Below are 23,867 nucleotides of genomic sequence, written 5' to 3'. Positions count from 1 at the left end.
GGTGTCATGCACAGTAAATTGATGAGCCCTGATAAGTGTAAAACCACACAGAATTACCTATGCAGTACAGTGGGGCAGTTTCAGCCCTTCCTCCCTTTTCACGCACACACACATGTGCCATAACTGAACCTAAGATTCAAGTCTCCTGTTCTTCATGAGCAAAGGATGTACTGAAAAGATAGGGAATGACTCTTCCATTCTTGTTTTTCAGCGTCACAGCCAGGTGAACTGTAGAGCCAAAACGGTAGAGGACCATTTATAGGAGGAACACCAGCTTTACGTCTACGTGACAATAAATTATTCCCAATATTCAACACAATACAAAGCCCCTTCCATTGGAACAACCACAAGAAGTTCCTCTGGCTTCCTTCTCTCAGCTATGTCCCGTGTTCACACCTTCCCAGCCTATGTGTCTCCAGGAACCACAGACCCAGCATCTGGCATGTTTTAGCTAAAAAACGTCTCTGTAATACACGATGGCAAAGAAAGATGAATTTTCAACAGCTTGCCCCATCAGATGCCCATAGTGGCAGCAGTGGGTCTCCCTCCCCTTCCTTCAGTGCCACTCACAGGTCCCTGTAGGGTAGGAGAGGATACCAGGTAGCATCTCCTTAGATGAAGCCTTTGGAACTGGGCTTTCTCCAGGAGGAAGCAAACACATTTTCACACACTCTTGAGACAGCAGACGGCAAGTGAGGACATCTGTCCCTCCAGTCCCTGAACAGCTCCAGCAGGTTTTCCCCCCACCTGCCAGGAAGGGCTGGATGCTCAGTGAGGTCAGACCTAGGCACATCTCCCTGCAGGCTGGGTTAAGCTTCAAAACGATTCAGCTTCCTTAAGAAGTCTTGTGCTAAGCTCATGTTAAACAGCCACTTGTTCTGAAAACCACCAAAGTAAATATTTGGTGCTGCTTTGCAGTTGTTGCAATTAGACACTGACTATGCCCCTGCTTTTCTCAGCAGTCCCAGTGTACCAACTATTTAGAGCAAAAGCAGCATTTAGGCAAGGAGAGCCCTGGAAATGTTGTTTTCTTGCTTTCAGCCTTAAGCTACCAGCAAACAATCCAAGGGACCAATTAAACTAATTGTAGGGGAAAAGATCTAGCCTTGGAGCCCTGATATACAGGATATAAAGGAAGAGAAGTTCGTAGAAAACATTGACAGTTGGCAAAGCAGATTCACTCTGGTCCTTATACCTCACATCTGTGAGGCTGAGGAATTCGCAGCCTTTGCAAGGAGGTAGAAACTGAGCTGATGCTGCTGCTTTGAAACAGCCCATGGCCATTCAATCATTGCTATTCCCTAAGCCAGAAACCCTCCAGCTGCCTAAACAGTATGCCCTGTGACACTTGTGCATTACGTTGCTTTGGAAAGGCAGGTATACAGAATATGGGTCTGACCATGCCATTCTATGTGATCCCAGCAATCGGGTGCTCAGCGGGGCATCTGGGGTCAGACCCCATCCTTCTGCATTCACCCCCCTGCTCTTGCTAAGCTTTTCAGTATGGGATCACACCTTCATCTCTCTGTGCACAGGCTGTGTGGGGCTCTGACTAGCAGTAACAGCACCTCATGGTATGTTTAGGGGCAGTGATTTTTGCACTGGTATTCAGCAGCACGCTGGTAAAAACTAGGCTTGATCAAAAGCAACGTTTGCCTTGTAGTCAGCCTGAGATGTTTGGTATACTTATAAAACCCCACAAAAACTCAGCTAGACTCATCAGCTCTTAGCATCCAACCACATCCTCTACCACTTCAGCCCTCCATCACCTTTCCGCTGATTTTCTCCCATCACAGGTCAAAATCAGAGCACTCAGAAAGGCGTAAACTGTGACAGACTCGTTTCCCCCCCCCAGCTATTATTATTCTGGTCCATAGTGGCTCATTCCTACGTACGATTCTGAGGCTGCCTGATGCTGTTTCTTAGCTCCCCAGCTGTAACGGTGGCAAAGCCCTGGCAGCCCTGGGCACTCCCTCTCCTCACCCTTCCCAACCCAGCAGCGTTTCTTATCTCTCCTAGCCAGTATTGTGCCGGTCACCTGCTGTAATTGCCTTGGCGCATTGTGCTGATCTATCCAGCCTTCAAAACAATTCATTTATATTCAAAATTGGGTTAGAAATAAACATGGCTTGCACTGTGACCAGTATGAAAATAGCCAGTGCGTTATCATTCTTTTATGATGGATGCACTGTGAACAACTGCACAGTCTCTTTATGGAATCAAATTAATTCCTCTGCTTACTAGAAAATATCATTTGAATGTTTCAGGTGTTTATAAAAATAAGCATTAAAAAAAACCCAAAAAACATTTTAAACCTGTATTTTATGCAACTGGACAGACTGCTGCTTCTTACAGATAAATGTAAGTTGCACTCAAAGTTGTCTGCCTTTCTAGAAATGGATTCATCCCAGAATTTATTCTGAAGTCTTTCTCTGACACCAACACATCCTGAGCAATGAGGCGTATCTTACCAAAATACCAGACTGTTATTCAAGTCTCTGGAAGTGTTTATGTCCACAACTCTTAGCAGTGCTAAACCCTTTCTTGCAGAATACATTTCCAAAAAGGCTTTGTTCTCTAAGTCGATGCTCGTGGTCATTTACGGCTCCTAATAAATGGCAGTATCCCACAGAGGACCCAGCTTCATTAGGATACCAAGGAAATGTCTGTGAATCATCCAGGCAGATGTGAGCAGGGGCTCACATTGGGTTTTCACAAAGGTTTTTCAGCGCTTCACTGACTTCTACAGCTATTTCTTATTCATGCTTGGGAAAACTTCATCAGGTTGGGCTCTACTAACTGTGTAAAAAAACGTTTTGCTCACAGCATCCTCTCTGTCAGTTTGCTCACACTGATTGCTCTACTCATCAGAGCATTAGAAGCCACCAACGCTTGATTTCCTACACGTTGCCAACATCTTCTGACTGACTGCCTTGCTGCATGGGGTACACCAGGGAGATGGGCAGAACTTTTCTCTTGTGTGCGAGTCCTGTTCCAAATCAGCTCAGCCCCATGACCAGCCCTGTGCCCACTACAGACAAATGGGCTAGGAAAGCCCAGGACCCCCAGCCCTCTTCTCACTCCATCTCCATCTTGTTCTGTCTGATCGTGACCCTCTTTCTTGCACAGAACTAAAAACCTGTGTTGAAACATGCTGGGAAGCTTCACCTTTGCAACTCCTTTCCACCCTGAAACACATTGGGAAGCTTCACTACCGGAACTCTTCTCCACGACCTCTGAATTTTTGATCCAGGTGGAGAACAGTACGAATTTCATGATGTTGACTCACAGGAGATACCTCAAATCTGGGAGTAAAAATCCTTTGCAAACTATGAGGCTGCAAAGGCAACGTGCATTTGGGGGCTGCTTCTCTGTGCCCTGGGAAGCAATTCTAGGTCTGGCCACAATCTCTTACAGCCTCATGTTAGAAGGAATTTCTGCTGAATCTTGATCACCCATTCTTTTACTTGCACGGCTTAATCCAAATAACCTTAATATATGCAATATGTCTCCGCAAAGCTCAGTATACAAACTCATCTTCAAACCCTCTGATGTGCTGTGGGCATTTCTCATGCTGTTAGAATAGAAAGGGTCGATACCGGCACGCAGCATAAAAACCTGCAGTATGGCACAGTCAATGCGCTTTTGTGCATCTGCTCTGCTACAAGAATGAAAACTCGCAACCAGTTTCCAAAATCCCCTTTGCAGGCAAACAAAAGTCTTTTTTGTAAAAGTTGCTCTTTCTCTTTTTATTTCTTTTGGCGTAAAAGCCATGGCTATCAGTACAACAACAGCCTTCAGCCCATGGTTTGGGCATGACGTAGCACCGCGTGCCCTCACCCCGCTCGGTGGGTACTTGGTCCTGCTCTGTTCCCTTACATGGCCTGCAGCTCTGGCAGGCACAGCATTCTCCACATTCTTCTTTTTTCCCCCTGCTTTTTAATCCTCATTTCTTTTCGAGCATAGCACACGAGGAGTAATGCCGCCCTCTGCTGCCCTGCAAGCTCACATCAAATAATACAGCGAGTCGCCACCAACAAAAAGTCAGCCAAAAAGCAATGCGGAAGCAAAAATATGTATGTATTAAAAAAAATAGAAACAAAACAGAAAAAAAAAAAAAAGGCAGAGGGACAGGAGCATTGATCACACTCAACCTTCAGTTCCCAGTGATACGTCGCTTTCTCAGCAAGAGAGCTCGGTTAATACTGGAAGGTTTCAATGAGTTTGCTGCTATAACTCTGAAGAAGTGAATGCACGGCATTTTGCGGGGCCTATTTCTACAAAAGAGGACATCCATGTAAACCACACTGCAGCCCCTCCCTGTCTTCCTCGCAGTAATCAAACTCACAGCCTTCTCTCCTCATTATTCAGTTTACCTGATGGGCAAAGCCTTAACTATTCCCGAGGTACAGTAACTCCATACCCAGCAGCTCTGCAGCTCAGACCTCACATTTTAGATGGGTTAGATTTACCCCCATACGCATCCCCCTTGAAGAGATACATAAGGTGGATTTGTTGAACATTTGAATTTGATTTACTAATAGGCCTGATACATGAGCCATTAGGAGCTCATCGATTCACACTGATTCCTGGCTCTCAGCTCAAAACCCAATACATGCTGTGATAACATGTGACAATGCTGGGTGCACGCGTTAACTCAGAATGCATAAACCTAAGCATCTCTCTCTTGGAATGAGCAGAACAATGCAACTGCTAAACATGACCAATCTGAAAAAGGATTGTTTTTTCAATATATATCACGATTTGTATCTAGCCTCATTGCTTTAGGTCTTTAAATTACGCTCAGAACACTGAATCTTTACATTTTTTTGTTTATATTTCCCCAGAAAACATTCAGAAAACTCAGCTAAACTCAAACAACTCATGTCAATACCACTACACACATACAGCTGTCCCTGCAATCGGTAGTGATCCGTCACCTCAAAGAAACCTCCCAGACTCCAAAGTTTAACTTCCTCTGTACTCCTGAGCAGGGAAACTCTTATTTAAATTTAATGCAATTTCCAGACAGAATTGGTATTGACGGGATGTCAGAACAGCAAATGCCAAGCACAGAAGACTAAATTATAGGGAAAGAATCAATATGGGAGCCCAACTAGAACGATAGATTTAAGTAGCTGCATTTTCCCTTCAAGCTTTTATGCATCTCGCAGGGGGCACTTAGGAGACAGGGTAGGTAATGTTTTTAAGAGGGAAATCAAACCCAAACAGATTAAGTGGTTCACAGTCATACATTTATCCTAAGACCAAAACGGCGCAGAACCAAATTCTTTGGTTGGCCAAGTAAGGGCAGCCTAGATTGCGGCCAACAGTCATAGTACAGCCCAGTTAATGTTGTAGGGAAAGGTAATCCATTCGCTAGCCCAGCTCATGACACTGGAAGGGAGACCCTGAGGCTAAGCCACTAAACATCTCTGTGAAACCTTCACAAGTCAGCCACAAAGTTCCTATCGTGAGATGAAGCTGGAGAAGCACACTGTCTGACAAACAACCTACAACCGAGCACAATTCTGCAACCTGTGCTCTTTCAGAGAAATAAGCAACAACTGTCTCACCACAAACATTTCTTGCTCTTCTTCCTGCATTTTGAGTGGGAATACCACTGCAGCATCTCCATGGACTTTGCAGTTGTAGGGCAAACAGGAACTGTACCGGTCGTCTCTCCGCAACACAAAACCCCAATAATGTTCTTATAAAATCATTGAGAGAAAAGAGCCCATTGATGCATCCTACTAGAAAACTGCACCAAAGGCTGTAGATCTGAAGCAGGTTTTGAGATTTTCAGAGCAGAATCCCTTCACCTCTCCTCCCTGATAAAAGGGAAAGCCCAGAGCAGAGGTAAGTACCAAGCCTTTACATTTACATCTTGTGGAACAGAAAGATGTCTCCAGTTTCTCTCTCATTGGCCCATTTTAGCAGTGTTCTTCCAGCTCCACAGCAAAGTGCATCCATTTAATTCAGTGCTCACTAAGAATTACCCTCATAGAGAAAAGCAGTGCTTCCTAACAACACAGGAGCAAGACAAAACTGGAGTCCTCGGGGAATTTCCTTTAGATCCAAACAGGCTTATGGAAAGGAGTCAGGGTGGCAGGTGCCTCTTCATTTAAATCAGAAGCAATAGGTACATTTTTCAGCACGATGCCAGTAGGGAAAATACAATCCACACAAAAAGAGGACCAGATCTGTACATATTCATTTGTACACCTCAGAAGTCAGAGCGCATACTTCCATCTGAAGGTGAAAATCAGTTACCTGTCTAGAACACAGCTATTTCTAATCTTCTGGGGGGAAAATCTGCTTTCTGCAGGCTGAGCATTGTTCATCCACTGGAGAGAATATGCAGACAGAGCTGAACATTTGGATAATGACTGTTTCCAGCTCTAAAACCTCAGTTAACACTAATTTGTTGAACTCAAAGCCTTGAATTAGTGCTGCGCATTTCCTTTTAACTACTAAGTGATGTTTTATTTTTACTGGAAAAGCATTTTACTGTAAATCTGGGTTCTGTTACCCGCTGAGTGGCGTGATGTTACTTACATATATTTGCAAAACTAGACCTTCAATTTGCACATTGTTGTTAGCACTTCTTCCATGATGCTAATGGATCTTAAAGAAAATACTTTAATTGATTTTTTCCTCTATTCATCTCCCTATTCGGTGACAGATAGGAAAGAAACAGCATAAGCAAGCAGAAGTGGAGCATCTAGGGGGACAACTTCTTGCATTGTGCTACTTGTATTTGGAAATGGCTGTGAGTTCTTGCAGAGAGCAGTAATGAAAGCTTTAAAAACCAAACATATCTGATTCCACCCCCAAAGGGGAGAGGGCCAGCCTGCCATCTGAGCACAAAGCTGATGAAAGACAAGTGCCCTTTGCCTGTAGATCATTCAAACAGTATCATTTAACTCATAACTGTAACTGCAATTTATACCAACGTGCCTTATTTCTCTTCCTAAAAGCATAAGGCAGCCTAAAACATGAACTAATTGCAGCTCCTGCTAGCTGCGTGCTTTATGGGTTAATTAACATAATTACTCATTCTTATCCCGGTCAGCTTGCTAGATTCATGTACTGTATTTCCAGCTTGAATAATTTAGTGGGAATTAATTATTTATACCTTGATGCCTTTCAGCTGAGCTGCTGGAGTCCACGCCAGCCATCAGCTCAGGCAGCCCCACCTCAGCTGGGATCACAGCTGGGAAGCAGCAGGCTGCATTTAGCCACCAAGAGGATTGTGCATTAAATGCCCCCGCATCCAGCGCTTGATTTATAGGTGATGCAGTTTAAGGAATCTGAAAAACTGCATCTCTCCATCAAGCACCCTTTTTCAATTAATTAATTAATTAATTCTTTTGCTTTGCCGATATGACACACTTTAAGGGACAAGACTGAAGAGCAGCAGACATCACCTCTCTGTTAATGTGCAACCATCTTCTCTCCTAGAAACCAGATCGTTGCACTCAGAGCACTGGTTTCTCCCTGGGGGAGAACCACGCAGCTGTGGCATGGTCTTCAGAGCACCCAGAAAGGAGAAGGAGGTCGGTATCACCCACCAAGAGCTTTATTCCCTTTTTCTACACTGATCTTGCTCTAAAACCTCCACTGTGTCCTGAGAGGACTGGGAGTACAACACAGCCACCCAACACCTCCTCCATGAGCAGCCCTGCTCCCCCCAGCACCGCCGAGGAAAATATTCCGTGTGGTTGTTTGGGAGCTTGGCAGCTCCAACCCAGGGGTTTGGCAGATATAAATACCTGTGTCTGAACAGTGCAGCCCTTCAGCCCTGCCGGTCCCTCTGGCTGCATCCTCCAGCTCCCCGGGGGGGGGTGTGGTTACCCTCAGCACCTGGGAGCACTGCCCACTGTGTACTTTACCTTATGCAAACCAGCTGCTAAAGGCCGCTGCTCTATGAGTCCTTTTACAACAGCAGAGGGTGGGGACACAGGGCTGAAAGCATCTCTTATTCTGGCAGGCTTGGGGTCCTCGCAGCCCTCTAGCTTCTCCCTCCCTCTGCTTGCCGGCAGCTGAAACACTACATTTTAGGTTGTTTTCAACCACTTCCACCACGTCATACGTATGCACACACTGCTGTATCCCACGCACTCACCCCCACTGTTCTCCACCAAACCTTCTGGTAAAGTATTTAGGTTTTCACCATTCTAGGTGTTCCAGATGCCCCAGGAGGAATGACCACGGGCACTTTCTGCTGTCTTGTTGGAGGCTGTCTGTTTGTCTGCTGGCACCAACCTGCAGCTCACCCAACCAAGAGATCCTACAATGGGGTCCAGTGCAGCAGGGAGACACAAGCTCCTGCTGAGCCACTGTTTTCAGTTCAGATGTAGCGTTTTTAGAACTAGAGATACACTTCTGAAGCTCTTCAAAACCCCAAACATCATCCTTTTGCCACATCATGGTTTTGGTCACGCGTTTGGATTTAAGTGTTTTTCACTCCAATTGTTGTCCCCCTGCTTGAAGAAAGCTTCACCTGATGTCGGAGCTTCCTGCCTTGCGAGTCCCACACTGCCTGCACCGTGTCTCGCTACAAGCCTGCTGGCTGTTCGTGCAATGATCTCAAATGAGAAGTCTACTAGAAAAGGAAAATCTGTTTAGCCCTCATGTTGGTTAAAGATCAGTAGCCTACTATTCACTTTTGTGCGACAGGACCCACTTAGTCACGCTGATAAACACGACAATTACTTTATGCTGAATAAATATCATACACCTTTGAGTGTATACAAGTGAAAGCTACGTTAGTAAAGGCAAAAACAAAAGACTACATGAAAGTTTTAAAGAGCAGCACGCAATAGGATGACGTTTCCTTTCCTTGGGAACAACTGTCTGTAGTGAAAGCAGTGTCTAGGCACACAAAATTGGCTCATAATTATTCCATTATCATGGTGTGGGGCTGAAGGCTAGACCAAGGTAATGCCTGGGAAATGTTTCCTACTCCCTGGGAAACCATTACCTCAATAGTTTCATTAGCAGAACATCGGGACCACCTCTGCTTACAGCACCAGGCATCATAGAGGAGAAAGGAGTTAGCATAAAATGAGAGAAACGAGAGATTTTATAGCACAAATGAAAGCACTAGCATGGCTTTGCCAAGACATCAGAGGGCAGAGAGAATTGTCTCCTGCCCACCTAAGCGCTGCCTGGTTATAAACACTGGAATTGCACAAATTGCACTTCACAGAACCATAGAATGGTTTGGGGCGGAAGGGATCTCAAGGATCATCAAGCTCCAATCCCCCTACTGCAGGCAGGGCCGCCAATTTAATTTGCAACAATTAAACTCATCAGTCATATCTTCCTTAGGATGGCAAAAAATCACTATTTGGCAAGTCCACAGAAGATCCTTGGAAAACAAAATGACTCTATGGGTCAGTGTCCTAACAGATAAAACATAGAGCGAGACATGGTCTACAGACACACAAAATCAGATTCCCAGAATCATAGAATCTTTTGGTTGGAAGGGACCTTTTTAAAGGCCATCTGGTCCAACTTCCCCGCAATGAACAGGGACATCTACAGCTAGATCAGGTTGCTCAGAGCCTAGAAGTTGGAATAAGGTCTCTCTGGAGCCTTCTCTTCTCTTGACTGGAAAACTGCAAATCTCTCCATCTGTCTCCATAGAATAGAGTGGAACAGAATCACAGAACCACAGAATTGCAGGGGTTGGGAGGGACTTCAAGAGATCATCAATCTCCAAACCCCCTGCTAAAGCAGGTACCCTATACCAGGTCACACAGGTAGGAGTCCAGATGGGTCTTGAATATTTCCATAGAAGGAGACTCCACATCCTCTCTGGGCTGCCTGTTCCAGTGCTCCATCACCATTACACCATAAAGAAATTCTTCTACACATTAGCACGAACTTCTTATGTTCAAGTTTCAGGCTATTACTTCTCGTCCTATCGCTACACACCACCAAGTCTGGCCTCAGCAATTTGCCTCCCACCTCCATTTAGATATTTATAAACGTTTATCAGATCCCCTCTCAGTCTTCTTTTCCCCAGGCTAAAATGACCCAGGTTACTCAGCCTTTCCTCAACGAGGACATGCTCCGGGCCCTTTATCAATTCTTAATACACTGAGATTTCAGATTTTCGAAAGAAAGGTGGACCAAGGAACCATGAGGTTTTCTCTGCTGATGATCCTCAGCAAGTTTTCAAACACCAAGAAACACTTAGGATGGTCAGAGTAAAGCAAGTGCTCCACAAACACTTTTAGAATGTCAAAGGAATTGTACAGGCGTTAGCTTGACGTTGATCCTGAGCAGCATCTGGGATATGCAATTCTCAATTTAACTGCTGAAGAAATAAAGGCAATATAACAAATGCCAATCTATATGACTCTATGGAAATAGATCTCATGAAACCAACTTAGCAGCTTTTGTTAAATTGCTTGCAAATTCGGTTGGAAAAGCATCTGCAGTGTTGTAGTGCAACAACAGCTGTACACTGACCTACAAACAAGAACTTGGTGAGCACGTTTTTTCTCCCAGTGCTTTTCATCCTGGCAGAGTGGTGGTTAAAGGCATGAGAGTGAACAGCTCACCCCACAGGCAGCGGCAGCAGGGGTCAGCAGCGCCATCAAGCCAGATGAACCCAGGCTTGAAACACAGAACAAATGTTTAAGGCACAGCTATTAGGGCAATCCATCTTCCCAAAGGATCATGGTGTTCTCTTAGTAGGAAACTTTTCAACCATACTACTTCTTCTTATTATTATTTTTAAGGCAGAAATACACTAGAGAGAACAAAACTTCCAAAAAGGCTAATGGCCCATCTCCTGCAAGTCAGGCTAGATGATCACAGCTGGACTTGCTGGCCTTATAACAGAAACACTTGTGAAAAATGAACTCATTTTCATTCATTCTTTGGCTACTCAATATCTTTCAGGCATGGCAAAAGGGTTCAAAAGTGAATACAAATGCAATTGTAAAGCCTCTTTCTGTAAATCACAGTTACACGCTGAATTTACTAATGCTGTCAGTCCAACATCCTGCAGACTTCTTGGCCCGGAAGCCCAGACAGAATGCAGATGTACAGACTTTATCAGCTCCATATTATGCCTCACAATGTGAAAATGATTGCATGATGAGTAAATTCAACGCCCACGCAAATAACTGCTGCTTCCAGTTCCTAATGAATCACAGGCCCAGGATGGGGTCAGAGGAACACTAGTGGTGGGAAAGAAGTAGCTCAAACGGACTGTTTCACATGCTGCCTAGGCAAAATGATTGCAGAAACATGACTCAGGGAGATTAATGACATAATTTAAGCAGACAACTAACCACTAAATTCATGTGATTTTTCTGTCCCTGTTTTCATGTTCTATTTAGATTAAATTAAGGGACTTGATTTTTATCAGCTTTATATTTAGCAACAGAACGAGAAAACTGTTTCCCCCAACAGACTCCCATGCTAAGTGGTCAACAGACCTAACGCTCAAGGTGGAAAATGGCTTTACCCAGGCCTTCGTACTGGAGTAGCAATAGCACAACGGGCCACCCCAGTTGAAAAGGTACAAGAGCTCATAATGAGCTGGGCAAGGGAAACCACAGGTGGTTCAGTGTCTGGATGCACAAAGTCCCTGCAAGGAGCCGGTTGTCTTCATCGGGATAGAGTTTACACCAGGATAGAGTTTACCACACAGACACAGATTAATCAGGCACCAAAATTTCTGTGAAAGTGCCTATTAGTTAACCCCAGCACTGTCCCCACTTCCCTTTCCCATGCATATTTCCTTTTCTGCCCCAAGCACATACATTCGCAGAATAAGAAACTACTCCAGCAGATCTCCTCATTTCATATCCGTAACACCCAAGGCAACCTGAGCCATCTTTTCCAGCACGCTTCTGGCTGGAGCTGCCACAGGCAGTCCCCCTCCAGAAGACAGAACATTGACTTTAGCATAGAAAAGTCAGCCGAGCAGAGGATAAAAAGATCAAGGTTTCTGCAAGGGAGACGAGTTACCATGGTCTGTGTTTCCAGAAGGAAGCCCGATCATTCCCAGAACTGGACATCGATAATAAAAACTGCAGATCAAAGTAAGGCAGGGAGAGCCTGACTGCCAACACAACACACTAATGCCCCAGCCATGCATTATGCAATGAAAGGGAACGGGCAGATTTCTCCCTTTACCTTGAGACAGATTTCTTAATGGAGCATGAAAAAAAGAAAATCAATGGGTGAGGGAAAAAAAATAAAAGCCTTTAATGCTGCTTTGATATTAATTTTTTACATATTCAATAGTGCTTTTCTGAGCTACAGAGAGAGCTGAAGTCAGACAGAATTGCAATGGTAATTTTAAGGTTACCACTCTATACAGAGTCACCAGCAGAAGGTGGCAAAGGAAATGCATAAAAGCAGCAAAACATTGCAATTATAGCTTGCACAGCCCTGGAGAATGCTTCTCTTTGAGCAATGTTCACAAAGTTGCAGGGCACAAGGCTCCTATCCTGACCCTGCTACCAGCCAGCACACCAACCACGAGTAGGTTATTCACATTCCCATCACCTGTAAAATGAGTGCAAAGGGACTCACTTCCAAAGGAAAATGCTTTCAAGTGTACAGATAAAAATATCTTCTAACACCTGTGGTGTTTTTCTATAGGGAACTATGGAAAAGTTCCTTATAAAGCTGGTCGCTCCTGCTGCTTTCCATTTGCACGAGCTCTATGGCTCCATCCTCACCCCCACCATCCCGGTGGCTCCTTTTGATGGAGCTGGAGCCCCACTGTGACCTGGAACAGGTATGATCCCAAGAAGAATCTCCTCTCTCAGAGCTGATTTTGAGCCCCATCATGGAGAGCTCAAGCTTTTTCAATCCCTAAACGCCAAGGAAATGAGCAGCTTATGTATTTGGGAGTAACTGCACAACAACAACCGACATTGGGCAGTTTTGCTGTCCGGTCTGTTGTGCAATAAAAACAACTCTGTTCTCAATGCATTCATTCTTTTTTCCCTTTTGCACAACCCACGTGTGGCAGTGCTCTATCTGCCAATACCAGCCAAACATTTCTCAGCGTTCCGAATAGCAGATGTATGCATTTAAATAATGGGATCTCACATAAAAACTATCATCTTAAATTCAAAATACATTGAGGTTTTTTTGTTTGTTTGCTTGTTTTCAGCGTTTTCTTCAAAAGGTTATTGCACTTACCTGGGTTTTTGCTATTCACAAAGCTAACTCTAAGGGTCTGAAAGCAGATGCAGCAAAAGGAATGTGAAACTGTGGCTAATTTTATGGGCAATTTCTCCAGGACTGTAACATCTTCCATCCTCCTCCTCACTGCAGTGGAAACACTCATATAAATCATATCTGTTTAAGCAAACGTAATGTAACTCAGAGTCATAAAGCCAGTTTTCTTCCCCACTTTCACTAAGCCAAATTAATCACCATTTCTTCTTTTCTACATTAAGACAAAGTCTGGTTCACTGCTGTCTGCCATGTTCCGACATCATATTTCTTCCAGTGCTCCATGTTTGTCCCCTGTCTTCAGTGTGACAAAATCGCCACCAAGATTCTCATGTTCCAGACCAAAATACTAAAACTGTTACAGAACATTAAAAAAAAAATAATCCAGTTTGACACCAATTACTCAGCAAACACAGCCTATGTGGGTAAACTCCCTTGCTGGAAAACTGAATTTCAAAATGTAAGAGCCATATACAAAGGCCAACAGGTCAACAAAGCAGACAGGTTGAACTCAATAGAAAGCTGATGGTTCCTGTGGCCTTTCACAGGTGCTCTGCTGCAGACCTGGGAATTGGATTCTTTAATTGCAGGTTATGGTAGCTGGACAAAGCTTCATCCTGCACAGAAGGGCTCTCCGACTGCAATCACAGCTAAGGCTCCTTGCTGCTCAGTGAATGCCATGAGTGCATCTCTACTAGAAAAATATGAAGACCTAAGTGAGACATTTAGGAGACAGTTATCTTGAGGAGATAAGTATCCCATTATCTGCTCGTAAACAACTTTATTTCCATTCTATCAGTGATCATATCATAAAAGAAACCAATACATGTTAGCAAAGAAAAGTTCTCGTGACATTGCTGACCTCCACATTGTGGTCATGAAAGGAACCTAAACTGAGATCCATGCTTGTCTCTGCAAGATGTGAATCTGCAGTTAAACCTTGACCTATATTATCCTTACAGGAAAATAAAGTGAAAGTCAACTGCTTATTTGTTTGTTTATCTGTTGCTTAAAGTACAAGAGTTTTTTCTTGTCCTTTCAAAGTAATCTGCTGTTTGAGGAACTGGAAAAACTAAACTATCCCTTGAATAATTATAGGATGACTGTTGCTTTCTAGACAAAAGACAACAGGAAAAGAACAGAAAAAAAGAAAAAAAAAAACACTGTCATTTTGTTGCTTTTTGAATCCCCATGGATTTCACTGGAGCAAGGCTTTCAAGTCTTGTTTGTAGCCATAGACGTGACGAAAAAAAACAGTTCTTACTGCCTGTGGTGCTCGTGTGAAAATGTGCAGGGTGTTTGCTGCAAGGGAATGAAAATAGACCCACCTTCCTGGTCTTTCACTATGGCACTGGTGGAGCTGCCCCTCAGAGACTCCGTGACCCCGTAACTTTTATGGGAGCATCTCTGCATGAGCAGAACAAAAAGGAATCTGCAGAAAGAAGGGGCAAATCACACAGGGAGGCAGCAGAAAGCAGGGCAGAGCTGTGCAGCAAGGCATTTCCGTGCTGCATTTCCTTCTCCCACCACAGAAGTCTCACGAGTGGGAAGGAGGCATTGTGACCTTGGTTTCTGGACTAATCTCACAGAACCCTAAAATCACAGAAAAACAGAATACCCCAAATTGGAAGGGGCCCATAAGGATCACAGAGTCCAACTCTGGGCTCCGCGCAGCACTGCCCAAACCCTATGTCTAGGAGTGATGCCCAACACCCCTTGAGCTCCAGCAGCGCTGGGCCCAACCAACACAGGCCTTCAGCTGTTCTGCACACACCTTGCCCTCCAGGCCCTTCTCACTTCCTTAGCCATCCTCCTGTGGATGCACTCTGATAGGTTTATGTCCACCTACGGCCAACTCCTGCTCTCCTTTCAGTGTACTTCACCATCTCTGCAGGGTGCAAATAGCCCGTGGCAAGGCACATGCCATGCCCGCTGCACACTGGGGGGATGTAGGTATGGTCTGTGCTGAATGCACGCAGCCCAGCTACCCAAATCAGCCCAGGTCCTTCATGCAGAGGCTAAATTGTGCAGAAGGTATTTCCATGGCTGTCCATTTTGAAATCCTCGCTCTAGTCCTCAAGCACACGTTGCATTTGTCTTCCAGGAGCTGTGCTACGTTATTTATCTGTGGTTTTCCTCCTCCAGTCATCTTCCCAGACACCACTGCCCTCCAGTGATAAGTGCTGGGAGATGAAAAGCAGGAATGCCTCCCTTGGAGACACTGCCTTCTTACTGGCAACGTGGGCAGAAGAAAGCAGCTTTCCAGTTCTTTTACCAGAACCACTTGCTGCCATGCTGCAGCCTGTGATCCACCCCGACCCAGCTGGGAGCTGCTCCCTGCAGAAACAAAAGCCTTTCTAACCAAACCATCAGCCACGCACACAAACTTCAGCGTGCAAATGAAGTCGTTCAGAGGATTTGGCTGTATTTCTTTGGTATCTCAGCACATTACCTGAAGAAATTATCTCCAGTTATCATTCCCAATTTCATGTACTGTGGGGTATATAACAGAGTGTAAGCAAGCAAACGCTCATCAGGGCCCGATCTCCTGCATGTGAAGCATTAATGAGTTCAAACAAATTAGTGACAATATCACAGGCACAAATATCACCTAACGGGAAGTAGAATTACAAGATTCTGAGCCAGATCCCTTATTGAAAACAGATTTTTTTTTTTAATAGGAATTATACACGCATTGGCCATTTAAAATACTGAAAGTATTGATGTGATTTTACCTTGAGGGATTGGAAAGGAATTTCCAACAGAGAGCGAAACACAAAGCAATATCACCCCAAATCACCATCCTGTTGTGATCACTAGAATCAATCACAGCCTTGTACCCTGTTACTACAAACCAAATGTCAAAAAAACATATGATAAAGCTTAGCTACATCTTCAGCTCATACTTTGCTACCATATCTAACTCAAATTACACACTGCTGTGCATCAGGAATGCTTGGATGTCACATTCACCTGCTGCTACCTGTAACATATCTCCCTTAAAAGTTCTTTATGCACTGACCAGCAAAATGTATAAGGGTTTCCAAGTGGTCGAGAGAACAGAGAGCTGTGCTTCAGTATATGTAGCACATTCTTCACCTGTTAATGGACAACTGTAGTGACCCTTTCAGAGATATAGCAGCAACTCTTGGGAGGGGAAATGCAACAGACTTGTGTCAGTATGACCCTCAAAGCTCACTGTCTTAGGGGAAGCTGTATGCTAGGACTAGATGCCCTGACCAATGTTTAAAGCAACCGAAGGAGGATGCAGGTTGGAGGGGTCCTTTCTTGCCCCCGTACACAGCAGCCACCCACTCTTCCCACCTCTTGCTGTCCACAGCCTTCCCTGAAGGCTGTGCTGAAGGAGGGGCTGCTCCCCAGCCACCAGCACGGAGTTTTGCACAACACTTGGGTTTTGTCTCAAATGGGGGTTTGAGCCAGAAGATAAGCATCATTATTTGTGATGGCAAGTGCTGGTGGACAGGTTTGGAGAATCCAAGCTGCCGCACCACGTGCGATCCTGAGCACAGCCTCCCTCCCTCCAGCTATTTCAGCATCTCCATTGTGCCTCCTTCATGGCGGCAGCGTTGTAGTACTCATGGAACAACCCCGAGCAAAACATAAAACAACAACAACAAACCGGAAAAAACCAAGGGACAAAAATCAGAAGGCTGCAGCAGTCCTCACCATTTCCAGCTGGGAAGTCACGGCACCGGGGAGACTGCTGGAGGAGCCCATGCCAACCCTGCTCTATGTTTTCCAGGACCTCCATCAGCCCCACAGGCAGCTGAGCACGTACCTCGGGAAGGCTTTTTCCCAAGTTTCTCATTAGGAAAGCTGCAAAGAGGGACTTGCAGGGTTATTTTAGTCCTTCTTCTCATTTCATTTTGACGCACTTTGTCACCCTTGAGGTTTTCGCTGGAGAATTACCTTTCCCATAGTATGGCCTGAAGTTCTGAGAAAAAGTGACATTGCTGTGAGCAAAGAAAAGCCAAACAAAGAACTGCTGTGGCCAAGCAGTCTGCAATACTGAAATGAGACCCAGATCCTTTTCTCCTCCATACCCGGAGTGACCTCCAGCGATAGCCACGAGACACGAGAAGAACACCACAGCCCTTTTATATCTTTAAAGTGAGCTCACGTCAACAATCATCTCACCTGAGAGAACAGCTCTGGTTTCAAAGCCCATATGCAACCCCATTCTGGGGATTTGTGTCCAAAGCAGGAAAATCCTGCTGTAAGGCGTGCTGTAGGATCGTCTCCCATTGGCATGGCTTCATTAAAAAATACCCAGACAATTAAAACACAGGGCTCCATGATTTTCAATTTGGCCACCCTGCCCTTCCCCTCCCTTCGCCAACGGGAAGCAGTAGCTCGAAGCCCATTAAAAATTAAATGACAGGAAATAGTTTCTATCGATTAGCTGTGAATGCTTGCTTTCTCATTCTCCCTCTCAAACTCTTCCGCCTCTCTCTTTGACCCCAGGCATCCCCGGGGACCTGATGCCTCGTGCCATTAAACCCCCCTGGATGGATGTGCCACCCCAACACTTGGTATGCCATCAGTCCGAGGGAAGGCTGCCCAAACCCCTGCTGCTCCTTTGCAATGCTATCTGGCTGTCTGAAGGTTAAACAATGCTCGGTCAATCTTTCCCCCTTTGGATTTTCTTCCCTTTGGGCCAGCGATGAGCTGAGGATGCTAAAAGCAACAGGAGTACCTGGAGCATTAGCTTTCCCCAGATGTATGCTGATATCATTGAATCCAATAAAATTCCTTCAGATTAATCAAATAAATTCCTTCCCTGCCAATCAACCGGTGCTGAAATATCCCAGGAATGTGCTGCCACAGCACTCTGAATGGAAGCAGATTGGCAATGGATAAATGAGGGGAAAAAGAGGCATTTTTTCTGTGGTTTAGATTAAACACACGCTGCAGTTCCTCACCTCCACTGCTGCACAGTAACAGGAGAATACTCTGGTTACAGGAGCAACCTCAGCTGCTGTGTGGGACAGCCCTAGTGCTGCTGGTTCTGGGCTGTCTGACTCTTCCCTGCCGTGTGGTCGCTCCCTGCTGACCTCAACATTACCATCCACTGAAATGAGCTGATCGTGCCACAGCCACCACCAAGCTCCAGCTCACCGCATGCTGCTGCCAAGAGGACCCACTCGACCTCCCCGCACGGTGGGAGATGTGCTCCGGCAGCAGCACACTGTCCTACACCTGCAGGAAAGGAGAAAGGGGCAGAAGCGAGAGATTCCTACCAGGATCACACCAAGAACAGACCCAGCACGAGGGCTGTGCGAGGTCTGCTGGGCTGAGAGCACGCCAAGTCCCGGCTTCTAACACAAAACCTTGGTCCCCACTGCCATCTTGTGGCAAACGCTCCCTGAAACGAAGGTAATTCCCAAAACGAGGGGGGGGGAAGTCCAAACGTTGAGAGGCAAAGTTTGCAGGCGCAACAAGTGTGAGTGGAAGAGTCACTGGGAGCAGACCGGGATCCGCCCCCCTTCAGAGATGCCTTGACACGAACTGACACAGAAGGACAGACAGACAGCACCGTTCAACCCAAGGATGCGGCCACACACCTGGAGCACAGCCGCGTGCACAACGGTGCCTGTACGCATGTACCTGTGTGCAAGGGCTTCATTGGCTGCTTCCAAATATGTAGCAGCTCCCAAAGCAGCGCAGCATCGGTTCAGATAGGGCTTATCAACCGCAACAAGCAGCAGTAAGCTGGAATTAAGTACCGCGTCTCTGAATTAGAGAGTACATTTTGAGGCATTTACAGTTTAGAGCTCACACCCATCTTTCATGCAACGCAAAGCATCTCCAGGTGCTGAGCACGCAGAGGAGCAGCCCTGGGCTCCCAGGGGCGCCTCACTGCCAGGATTGGGCAGCTCCCCCTCTGCCCCCAGCATACCCCAGCGCTCATGCCCAGGGCACTGCTGTGGGGTTCCCTCCTCACCCCCAGCACCTGCCAGCAGCTGGCTTGGTGTGGTGCAAGCACTCAGCACACTCATACAGACAGAATCATTCACAGGGCTCTCCTGTCTCTACACACATCTCTGAGCAATAACACAGCAAGAAAACAATAGGAAAGAGCTATATTCTGCAAAACAGGCACAACTCTGATTGTTATCAGAATCGTGCTGTACGCATGGTCATAGAAACACTCTGCCTTCTTCCATTAAAGCCCAGGCAATTAAGTGCTTGGGGGGAATAACAGTACGAGAGCACCCAGACAAATGACAGCCCCTCTTTCAGCACCTTCTGGTCTCACTGCCCCTGCTTCAGTCCACGTCTGTACCACATTACGGGGGACAGGCTGCAGGGCACACTGCTGCAGCTGCATGGATGCAGGCATAGCATCCCGCTTCCAGATGGGATTTACCCACTCTTTGGAGTTTCTTTATCCCCTTTACCAGTTCCAACTTCTTGGGAGTTTCAAACACTGGTATGTGCCGCAGACCGTCTCGCCATAAATAGAATTTATCGCACTGCAGATCGATGTGTGTTTATCTTCAGAGATTACAAAGCACTTGGAGGTCGATGCCAGGCCAGGGTGAGAAGGTTTCTGCTGGCACTGCTCTGCAGTCAGTGCCCAAAGGGAGGAGATGGCTCCAGACACCACGTCAGGGTGGGGACAGGAGAGCAGTGCTGGGCTTTAGCAGCACATTGCGTGCTTCTCAAAGCTCCTGCAGATCGGAGCCAGGCAGGAGGCGCGGGGGATGAGAGCAGGTTGGGGCACACGCAACATCGCACCGCAGTAATGAGATGGGAGAGGAATGAAGCAGACCTTCTTTCTCACATTAAACTTTTAACCCAAGTGCCATCCCGAGGTAGTGGGGTTGGTTCTGTGGGCACTGGTGCCCAGCGCGGTGCTGGGGCGAGGGTGCCAACTCAGGGGCACTGTGGGGAGAGGTCTCGAGTGGGGCAGGGTGCTGCATGGCACAAAGCAGGGGTTGGGTCTGGGGAGAGTGAAGGGAAGGGGGAAAGGGAATCCCTGTTTGCTGCAGGGCAGGATCTGTGCCTCGGGCAGAGAGTGAGAAGGGATGTGCTTAGCTGGGGCAGAGGTGAACAGAGGGCTTTGCTCAGTTTTATTCAGTCTTCTCACACAGTTAGAAAAAAAAAAAGAGAAGAAAAAAAAAAGTCCAAACCAAACCAACCGTCTTTAAAGAAAGCGTCTTTAGAGAAGCACGGTGAGTCGGGGAACAGCTCACTGCCCCACTTGCTGGCGCGCAGCGGGGGTACGGGCAGCGCGGCGGCAAGGTGCGCTCAGCGCGGAGGAGAGGTGCGCGCTGCCCCGGCCGCGCCGAGCGGGCTTTGGCAGCGTGGGGACGCGGCCGGGGATGCTCGGGGCGCCGCAGGAAGGGCCGCGCTCCGCCCGCAACTTTCCCGCACGTCCCCGGGGATGCGGTCGGGAGCCGCTTCCCATTTTTCCCACCGCGCCGCGACGCTCAACCCGAGCCTTCCCCGCTCCCCCCAAAAAAGCCTCCTCGTGGGCGCGGGGCGCGTTTGCGAGCGGACGGGAAGCGAGGAACGGGGTCGGGGCGGCAGCGCCCGCGGGAGCCAAAGTTTTCCCCCGGCCCCGAGGGGTCCCGCACCCCCGCCCTACCTCTCGGCCTTGGTGAACTTGTGGAAGGCCTGGCGGAGGTCGTGGAAGGAGCGGTAGGTCTGCGGCTCGGCCGAGATGCCCTGCGCCCGCGTGGTGCGGGGCCCGATGTGCGGGCTGGGGGCCGGCAGCACCGAGTGGCATTTGTGCAGACGGCGGCGGAGCTCCTGAATCTCTTCGTCCTTCTCTCCCAGGCGCCGCTCCAGTTCCCTGATGCGCTCTTCTTTGAGCAGCAGCAGCTTGGTGAAGTCCCCTTCCAGCTCGCTCATGGTGGGGCCGCGCCGCTCGCATGGAGGGGGCACGGGGGCGGCTCTGCCCGCCCCGCTCACGGCCGCCGGCCCCACATCGCCCGGCACCGGGCGGGGAGCGGCAGGGAGAGGCGGAGGGAGAAGAAGCGGGGCCCGAAAAAAGCGGAGAAAAAGGGGAAAAGCTTTTGTGCCACTCGGCGAGGCTGGGATCCTGGAAATAGCAACAATTACCATGTGATCGCGGGGTGACGCAGCTCCTTGTAACTGGAGCCGAAGACTTGGGATTCAAACAAGAACACTTCATAAATATTAAATCGCCGCCCGCTAATGAGCCACGTGGAGCCCCGGCACCGCCCTCCCGGCATCCCCTCGACTCCTCCCGGGTGCCCGGCACCGCGCCCGAAGCCCTTCCCCTCGGCACCCCAGTCCCCCCTCCCCACCCCGGCCACCCCCACCCGACCCCCGACCCCGCAGCGTCCCCCGATCACCACGGGGTATCTCCATCCCTCCCCGAAATCAGCACGCATCCTTCCTCTCGGCCCCCACTTCCCTCCGGGTACCCCCATCCCACCTCTCGCGGGCACCCACGTCCCTCACCGACGGACACCCCGCGTCCCACAGGTCTCCCCGTGTCCCACCCCACGCGGGTGCCCCACGCTGCAGGGAGCGGAGCCCAACACAGAGCGCGGGGCCACAGCTGCGGTCAGCCCGGGAGCGCGGGGGGAGCGGCTGCGCACGACAAGCCCGAGGTCAGCGGAGAAGGCAATTAGCGGCCTCTCTGTTAACGAGCTGGGGATGGGGGATCTTTTCCCACGTTTGTGATTTGTTCCCTCAGCCTTCACGCGGGGTATATGCTCACCCCGGGGCCGCAGTGGCTCCTGGGTCCCATTCACAGCCCGGAGCATCCCCGGGTCGGGGCGGGGGCTTGCGCAGGGGGGGGGAGGAAAGGGACGCGGGGAGGAAAGGGACGGGAAAGTTGAGCGCGTTCGGCTCATCGGAAGGCAGCGAGCGCCATCTGCTGCCGGGAACCGCCGTGCTGCTCGGGGCAGGGGCAGGCGGACCGACAGACGGACGGACCGACAGACAGACCGAGCCTTCTCACACTGTCGCAGGAGGAGGGTGTTTAGGAGAGCAGGAGCACCACAGGGACTTGGCAAAAGTGACTGCTGCCGAGGAACGGGGAAGAGAAGTGCCCGAAGGTGCGCACTGTCCTCAGCAGACACCGAAGTTACATTGCACCACTACCTGCCAACAGGGTTATGCCATAAGCACAGCTTGGTGTGCTGTTCCAGGGCTGCCTATACATCTCGGCCTCATGCAGAGAGCAGGAACCTGATAAATGCTGGAATAACCACGGTGCAAAGAGAGGCCATAAGGCAGTTTTAATCAGAGATGGAGGTAGATGGGTATGTTGTAGGAAAGGTCCCATTTTCCTTTACATGTGGATGCAGAAGACACACAGCTGTGCCAAGCACGCTATGAATTAAGTGTAAGTATGTATTTACTGCCAATTATGGCAATGGCTAAGGCCTTGCCATTGCCACCACACTCTGACAGGCTCACCTCTGCAGTGCTGGTCCCAAATCAGCATTGCTTCCGCTAAAGAAGGACAGGGCAGCAAAGCAGGTCTTCTTGTGATCTCAGTTTTAAGTGTAGCACATGGTCAGTACCACTACCCCAGTCAGCTCTGGCTGCTTTGGAGCTGCAGAAGAGGAAGCACATATAGTGATCTACTTTGAACTATAAGGACTATACATACATAGATATAGATTTAGATATTTGCAGATGATACCAAGAGCAGAGATTGAATTGAACCCATCAGCAATTTCACCATGAGCCTATGTAGCACTCCATCCCTCCCTGCCACCCAGCGTTGACCCATCCCAGCCCCTGCCAGGAAGCAGCCTGGCACCCGGCCACTCCAGTGCTACCCACAGACAGACAGCTTCCAAAAAGCACTGAGATAGCTCACAGCATGAGCCAAAGGCCAGGCCTCCTGCTTGGCTTCAGCCCTCCAACCTTCCCAGCAGAGCCCAGGTGGGGACCAGAGATGCTGTGGGGATGCGGGGCTGGGAATGCAGTGCTGGAGCCTAATCCCATGGAAAAGCTTGGGTTCATGCTGCCGTGTCCCCTGCTCCTTGCTGCAGGCAGCAGTACAGCCCCTCGGCAGCAGCTGTGAGTATATAGCAACGTGAGCATACCAGCTATCGAACAGGAAGGATCAGCTCCATCATTTGTCATGCCAGGCCCCCTGACATGGTCAGATCACAGACATTACTCAGCCCACAGCTGTAACTTCCCCACCGTGGCTGTGCCAGCAGCCCTCGGTGAGCTCTGACAGGACACTGAGCTGCAGCCTGGATTCATGAGATCGATTGCTTTTATCCCCACCCTGCAGCCTCTGCTGGCTCTGTGGCCCAGCCACTGCCCGAGCCCCGCAGCAAGGCTGGAGGTCACGCAAAGCCACGTGGGGACAGCAGCTTTTGCATTTCACCTACACAAAAAGGAAAATAATATATATAAAACAGACAAAACTTCACGATTATCTATTTCAATAGTGAAAAACACTGCTGCACGCTGCCCCAGCTGACGCTGCTCAGGCATTTCCATAGGGCTGCGTGGGTGTTTATTCTCCTGTTAAAGGCAAGCCATCACGTTTCCAGCAACACTGCTGCTCCCAGGCAGCCTTGGGTCAGAGGAAGCCATCCAGGTCATCAAAATGCAGGATTTGGGCTGTAACATTTAATCTGCTCATAGTTTCGTTTTGCTGAAATCCATCATCCATA

The 23,867-nt window shown here is 48.2% G+C and overlaps 1 protein-coding gene across 1 annotated transcript in view; it reads right to left on the bottom strand.

Annotated features, from left to right (window-relative positions):
* The window catches only part of PRKG1 (protein kinase, cGMP-dependent, type I), a 390,857-nt gene extending 369,542 nt beyond the window's left edge, over positions 1-21,315 (bottom strand). Inside the window, exon 1 of the mRNA XM_003641459.6 lies at positions 20,837-21,315. Coding sequence (XP_003641507.2) covers positions 20,837-21,315 — 479 coding nt within the window. The remainder of the gene's footprint in view (positions 1-20,836) is intronic.
* Between the last annotated feature and the right edge of the window lie 2,552 nt (positions 21,316-23,867).

This window comes from Gallus gallus, chromosome 6, assembly GCF_016699485.2.
Source record: "Gallus gallus isolate bGalGal1 chromosome 6, bGalGal1.mat.broiler.GRCg7b, whole genome shotgun sequence".
In the NCBI taxonomy this organism is placed as follows: domain Eukaryota; kingdom Metazoa; phylum Chordata; class Aves; order Galliformes; family Phasianidae; genus Gallus; species Gallus gallus.
Note: the sequence above shows the minus strand (reverse complement) of the source record. Positions and strands in the feature narration are given on the sequence as shown.